Here is a 7,112-nt window from a genome sequence, read left to right as displayed (position 1 = left end):
AAAGAACGAAAGAACAAAAGAAAGAAAGAAAGAAAGGAAAGAAAGAAAGAACAAAAGAAAGAAAGAACGAAAGAACAAAAGAAAGAAAGAAAGAAAGGAAAGAAAGAAAGAACAAAAGAAAGAAAGAACGAAAGAACAAAAGAAAGAAAGAAAGAAAGGAAAGAAAGAAAGAACAAAAGAAAGAAAGAACGAAAGAACAAAAGAAAGAAAGAAAGAAAGGAAAGAAATAAAGAACAAAAGAAAGAAAGAACGAAAGAACAAAAGAAAGAAAGAAAGAAAGGAAAGAAATAAAGAACAAAAGAAAGAAAGAACGAAATAACAAAAGAAAGAAAGAAAGAAAGGAAAGAAAGAAAGAACAAAAGAAAGAAAGAACGAAATAACAAAAGAACAAAATAAAGAACGAAAGAAAAGAAAGAAAGAAAGAACAAAAGAACGAAAGAACAAAAGAAAGAAAGAAAGAAAGGAAAGAAAGAAAAGAAAGAAAGAACGAAAGAACAAAAGAAAGAAAGAAAGAAAGAAAGGAAAGAAATAAAGAACAAAAGAAAGAAAGAACGAAAAAACAAAAGAACGAAAGAACAAAAGAACAAAAGAAAGAAAGAAAAAAGAAAAAGTTACTTGTGACTAAATCCCTCGTTCAGTATTTCTGGGTGAATCTTAATACCTCCAAATAAACAGAAATGAATAAGATATTTAATATTGCTTTAAGAAAATCCATTATAGGGCTGTTACGATTTTGTGCTTTTAATGACAATTTAAATTTTAATAAATAAATGTAATATTACAATTAGAATTAAAATTAGATGATACATTTATTAAATTCAAATATGCATTACATTTATTAAATTCAAATATGCATTACATTTAAATATTGAATACATTTAAAAATTAAATCAATGTATTACATTTAAATAATAAATCACGATTTTGTGCTTTTAATGACAATTTAAATTTTAATAAATAAATGTAATATTACAATTAGAATTAAAATTAGATGATACATTTATTAAATTCAAATATGCATTACATTTAAATATTGAATACATTTAAAAATTAAATCAATGTATTACATTTAAATAATAAATAAAATTAATTGTTAATTGAGTTGGGTATGTTAATTTTAGATAAATGTGCAAATAAAGTGCAGAAGGCTGAAATAATGAGCAACATCCTCTACTGGGAATTCCTCCTAAGGTCTTTTTTTTCCTCAGAAAGATCAGAAACAAGGGATTTTGTCTCAAATCTCCATTTGCTTTCCATTTAATCTCAACCTTGTCTTGGAAAAAACAACTGAGATCTCATTCATGGTTTTTCTTTCTTACAGTAGACCAGACTAAACAAGCGACGTGGTTTCTAAAGTCTTCCCATGAAAATCAAGTCTTATGGGTTTATTTAGATTATATTTAGTCCATGACTTTAGAGCTGGTTTAACACTGTGGACATTCTATGATGCAAATCAGCTGCTTTGTATTTTAAAATCTAAATAGCAGGGGGATTCTGTCAACAAATAACGGTGACGAATACAAACAGACATAAACACGTAGTGACTCGTGAGACTCTGACGTACCAACACACGTCTGTCCGTCGCTGGCGAACTGGAATCCGTCCTGGCACTCGCAGCGAAACGTTCCCGGCTGGTTATTGCAGACGGCGTTCGGCCCACAGATCTGAGGAGTGTCCCTGCATTCATCGATGTCTGATGAGAAAAGAGAAGCTGACCAATCCTTAGGATTTCCGCAAGCTTTTTTAGACTTTGCTTTAATGCTATCTTAAACAAAAATACTTCCTCAGTCACATTCTCATGAATTACTAACGATGATACAGTCGGTTCTCCTAATTACTGCTCTTTAAGATAACATCTGTCCTGTTTTTCTGTAATTTCCTTTAAGCAGCAAGGGATGGGTCACATCCGTAGAGGTCTGGGCAATTTTGACGTCTGATTAGAAGACTGTTTTGGAAACAGCCCCCTTAGGAAGCCAAGCAGTACTTTCATGGACAAAAACTCCATTTCCCTTCAGAAGGAAGCAGATTAGTGGCCCGTTTTAAGAGGGAAATGAAACAGGAAATTGTTTTAATTGAAATGATGGACTGAGGATTGATTTAATTACGCAAAATCTGTGATTGTACCATAGCAAGCGCGTCCGTCTCCAGTAAAGCCCGCGGCACATTCGCATGTGAACTGGTTTCCTTGTCCGGGTCTGCAGACGGCGTTAGTGTCGCAGCCGTGTCTGCCAGTGAAGCAGGCGTTTTCTTCCGTTTGTCCACCTGCGGATGTGGTATAAAAATCAACTGTTATTTCCCCAGAAGATCCATTACATACATTCAAAGAAAATTTTAGTTTTTATCTCATAATTGAGAGTTCTCACAATTCTGATGTTTTTCTCGCAATTCTGAGTTTATATCTCACACTTCTCAGTTTATATCTTGAAATTTAGAGTTTATCTCACAATTGAGTTTGTAACTCACAATTCTGACCTTTTTCTCACAATTCTTAGTTTATATCTCATACTTCTCAGTTTATATCTCATAACCGAGTTTATATCTCATAATTGAGTTTATAACTCACAATTGAGTTTATAACTCACAATTCTGACCTTTTTCTCACAATTGTTTATATCTTGCAATTCTGACTTTTCTCACAATTCTGAGTTATATCTCATAATTGAGAGTTTTCTATTTCACAATTCTGAGTTTATATGTCGCAATTCTCAGTTTTTATTTCATAACTGAGTTTATATCTCACATCTCTCAGTTTATATCTTATAATTTAGTTTATATCTCACAATTGAGTTTATAACTCACAATTCTGACCTTTTTCTCACAATTCTGTGTTTATATGTCGCAATTCTCAGTTTTTATCTCATAACTGAGTTTATATCTCATAATTGAGTTTATATCTCACAATTGAGTTTATATCTCACAATTCTGACCTTTTTCTCACAATTCTGAGTTTATATCTTGCAAGTCTGACTTTTATCTCACAATTCTGAGTTTATATCTCATAATTGAGAGTTTATAACTCTAACTCGAATAAATGTTTTCTCACAATTCTGACCTTTTTCTCTTAATTACGAATTTATATATCACAATTCATACTTTTTTCTCAAAACTGCACGTTTGTATCTCATAATTCTGAGAACTCGCAATTGCAAGTAAAAAACTAAAAATTTTGAAATAAAAAGTAGCAATAAGTAGAAACCGCATGGTTGCCAGATTGGGAAGAGTAAGTAAAACTCTGGGCAGAAAAATTTATCAATTTAAGAGAAAAGCTCTGATTGGGGATTTAAAATTTTGGTTTTAATATCTGGCAACTGCAAGCATGAAAGCTTGTGGAGGCTTGTTACCAATGCAAGATAATGCAATTGTCAATTGAAACATTTCCAGGATAAATAAGGCAAATTATACTTAATTAAGAGAAGCAGAAATCTTAGTCATGATTAAAATACTATTCATCGTGCAGCCCTAGGCAAAATATTTTCTCAGATCTGCCCTTACCATTGACGTCTCCAATCTTGTTACTCATGGCATAACGCAAGAGCTGTTCACCCGTATCATACATGACGAACACCTGGTCGACATTGAGCATCTGTGTGGACGGCAAGGTTCTGACGACTTCATCGTGCTGGCAGCCCTGAAACGTGATGGTCTCTCTGAATTTGTAGCTTCTGCTTTGGGTTGAACGGTCCTGCAGATTGATCACATACTCCCGTGTGGATGAAGCGGTGATCACTGACAGAAGAGTCACACGAATCATTAGGTTTCATAATAGGACTTAAACGCAAAGCATGACATATTGCTAAAGGAGATACTTGGCATCATGCATACTTACTGCATACTCACGCATGTTTTATCATCCATACTCATGTATGTTTTATCATGCATACTCATACATACTCATGCATGTTTTATCATCCATAATCATGCAGGCATGTTTTATAATGCATCCTCATGTATGTTTTATCATCCATATTCATACATCCTCATGCATGTTTTATAATGCATCCTCATGCATACTCATTCATGTTTTACTCATACATACTCATTGCATGTTTTACCATCCATATTCATATATACTTATGCATGTTTTATAATGCATCCTCATGCATACTCATTCATGTTTTACTCATACATACTCATTGCATGTTTTACCATCCATATTCATATATACTTATGCATGTTTTATAATGCATCTTCATGCATGTTTGATCATACATATACATCCTCAAGCATGTTTTATCATGCATACTCTTGCATGTTTTATCATGCATACTTTTGCATGTTTTATCATCCATACTCATGCATGTTTTACTCATACATACTCATGAATACTCACATATGTTTTATCATCTATACTCATGCATGTTTTATCATGCATACTCATACATACTCATGCATGTTTTATCATCCATACTCATACATAATCATGCATGTTTTATCATGCATACTCTTGCATGTTTTATCATCCATACTCATGCATGTTTTATAATGCATCCTCATGCATACTCATTCTTGTTTCACTCATACATACTCATGCATGTTTTATAATGCATCCTCATGCATGTTTTATCATGCATACTTGTGCAAGTTTTATCATGCATACTCATGCATGTTTTATCATGCATACTCATACATACTCAAGAATGTTTTATCATGCAAACTCATGCATATTTTAGAATGCACACTTATACATACTCATTTGTGTTTTATTCTTGCATACATTATTGTATTATTATGCATACTCATTATTGTTTTATGCATACACATGCAGTCATGATGGTTTGACTCACAGTTGGTGCTGTACTGGTAGATCTCTGTGTAGGGGTCAATTTGAACTGTGGCTCCCTGAGGAACCTCAGGAATCTTTCCTTCAAGTCTGGTGTCAACCATCAGGTGGTCGTGCTCATCAATGCCTTTGAACTCCTGAGAGATAGTCAACCTTTCCCCGCCTGGCTGGAAGGTCACGTCGGCCTGACGTCTGAACACTCCGCCTGACAGACAGGTCAAAGAGGGAGTGTGAGGCTGGATTTCAAACATACTGTATCACCGCACAGCAAACAAATCAAACCGATGTGTCAAAACAGAGAGTTTGCTGAAAATACATTGATTTTAAAACAATTGTTTATCAAAAAAATATTTGCTGCATTCTGGCTCTTCTGCTCTTCCATCACAACGCATCTTACAGCTTCCTATACATATAACACTCCATCATTACAAGTTTAAGTGCTTTTACACCCAAATAACTGCTCTGAAAATGTCATGCATGTTTAATAATGAAATTAGAAAGGGAAGTATTACTAGTACTCCTACATCCAGTAGTGAATGATTTCATCTGCATATGTCATAATAGAAAATAAAAGGAAAGACGATGAAGATTTAGGAAATACTGAACTATGAAGAAAGACGTCTAGCTATCTAAGTCAGGAGTTTTTAATGTTTAAGATACCAGCCACAGACAATCCTAAAATATGTATGCAGCTATATATTTTTTTACGTATAAAGACCCCATTTATATTCTAAAAAAAGTATTTAAAAAATAAATACATGTAATAAATACGTATAAAATATTTGGAAAATAATTGGATTCAACTCACTATAGTACTGTACTGTTAGATGTATTATTTATTTATTGTATTTTTTATTTTAATCATTAATTGTTTTTATTTATTTATTTGTTTGTTTGTTTTTCCCAATTTATCCCTTGATCTAAATCAATGTTGTCTTAGTATCACTGAGATACTATTATAGTTTTTATTAATATTTAGATTTTTGATTATCAGTATTTCTTCTTTTATTTTTATATTTCCATTCTAATTTGCAGTAAAGTTTTAGTCATTTTGTTGTGTGTTTTTGCCTTTTTTAATAGTTTTTGTTACTTTTATATGTGTTTACAGTATCTGGTTTTTATTAATTTTATTGAATTTTAGTTTTAGTTATTTTAGTACATTAAGTAAATCAGGTTACAGTGTGAAATACTGTCTCGCCAATAAGCTGAAGTAAGCTTTTTATATTTTATTTTGCAGTTAACGTTTATTTTGTAATGAAGACGTTTTAGAGGATTTTTATGTTTTTTTTTTTTTTTTTCAGTTTTAGTTAACTATAATAACCCTGAACTAAATAAGATCTCCTTTACAATTTTTTATTTGATAAAAATGTTAAAAATGTGAATTCAGATGGCTCTTATTGAGGACTTCTCATTATATGAATTCTCTGAGAATCTCACCAATGATGCTGAAGCCGTTCTTGAAGCCCGGCTGCTGAAGTGCAAAGGCCCAGCCGATGATTCCTCCGACGGACGACAGCGGCTGCAGAGAGAAGCCGACGATCGCTGGAATGGCGCTGATGGCCACATACGCTCTGCCGTCATTCACCACTACATACGAGTGGAGATCGTTACTGGCGAAGTCCACGGGCACCGGTGAGTTTCCCACGGACACCCTGCCGCTCACTTTACCGTTCATCCTCTGAGGAATACCTGTGAAAGATCATCAGACATCATTATGACTGTAGCTGTTCTCAGGATTCAGATCTTACACTGAACCCAACACAGTACAAAAACTGTCTAATGTATGAAAGTAACAAAAATTCCATTTAACAGATTTCAAACATGAACTCTATTAATATTACCATAAATGGCCTAGCTTAACAATATGATTAAGGTAAGAGAGACTGAAGATAAAAAATAACATTTTTGACAACAGCAGATGTGTGTTTACCAGCTCAACATGAAACATGTATTCATTTTAGTCATACTGTTTTCAAATAACACTTAATTTCTTTGACAGTCTTTGATGTCAACAACAAATTATATGTGAAACATTGTTTATTCCAATAAAGGGTTTGGGAGTTGATGAGAACCTACCAATTAATTTAATTAGAAATTGTATTTTTATATGTAAATATTTACATATTTGTAAATATTTGGTTTATTAAAAGGGTTTAACAAAAACAAGTGATTTAAAAAAATCATAAAAATGTCAATTTAAAATAAAAATAAAATTTTTCATTATAAAAATAACAATAAACAACCAAAAAATACAGTTGTATTTGTTTGTCATGTAAAGTCTATTAGTCTTTTTTTTTTTTGCTGTACAAAATATACTTATTTTTTATTAAAT

General features: G+C 32.5%; 1 protein-coding gene across 1 annotated transcript in view; it reads right to left on the bottom strand.

The window, feature by feature from the left end:
* The window catches only part of LOC107691203 (nidogen-1-like), a 37,875-nt gene that overhangs the window by 17,149 nt on the left and 13,614 nt on the right, over positions 1 to 7,112 (bottom strand). The window contains exons 6-10 of the mRNA XM_016489700.1: positions 6,218 to 6,469; positions 4,785 to 4,985; positions 3,493 to 3,726; positions 2,125 to 2,262; positions 1,565 to 1,693 (exon numbers count right to left, since the gene is read on the bottom strand). Of these exons, the coding sequence (XP_016345186.1) occupies positions 1,565 to 1,693; positions 2,125 to 2,262; positions 3,493 to 3,726; positions 4,785 to 4,985; positions 6,218 to 6,469 (954 nt within the window). The remainder of the gene's footprint in view (positions 1 to 1,564; positions 1,694 to 2,124; positions 2,263 to 3,492; positions 3,727 to 4,784; positions 4,986 to 6,217; positions 6,470 to 7,112) is intronic.

The sequence above is a fragment of the Sinocyclocheilus anshuiensis genome, unplaced genomic scaffold, assembly GCF_001515605.1.
Source record: "Sinocyclocheilus anshuiensis isolate Anshui unplaced genomic scaffold, SAMN03320099.WGS_v1.1 scaffold462, whole genome shotgun sequence".
Taxonomy (NCBI): domain Eukaryota; kingdom Metazoa; phylum Chordata; class Actinopteri; order Cypriniformes; family Cyprinidae; genus Sinocyclocheilus; species Sinocyclocheilus anshuiensis.
This window is presented reverse-complemented; position numbering and strand designations above follow the sequence as displayed.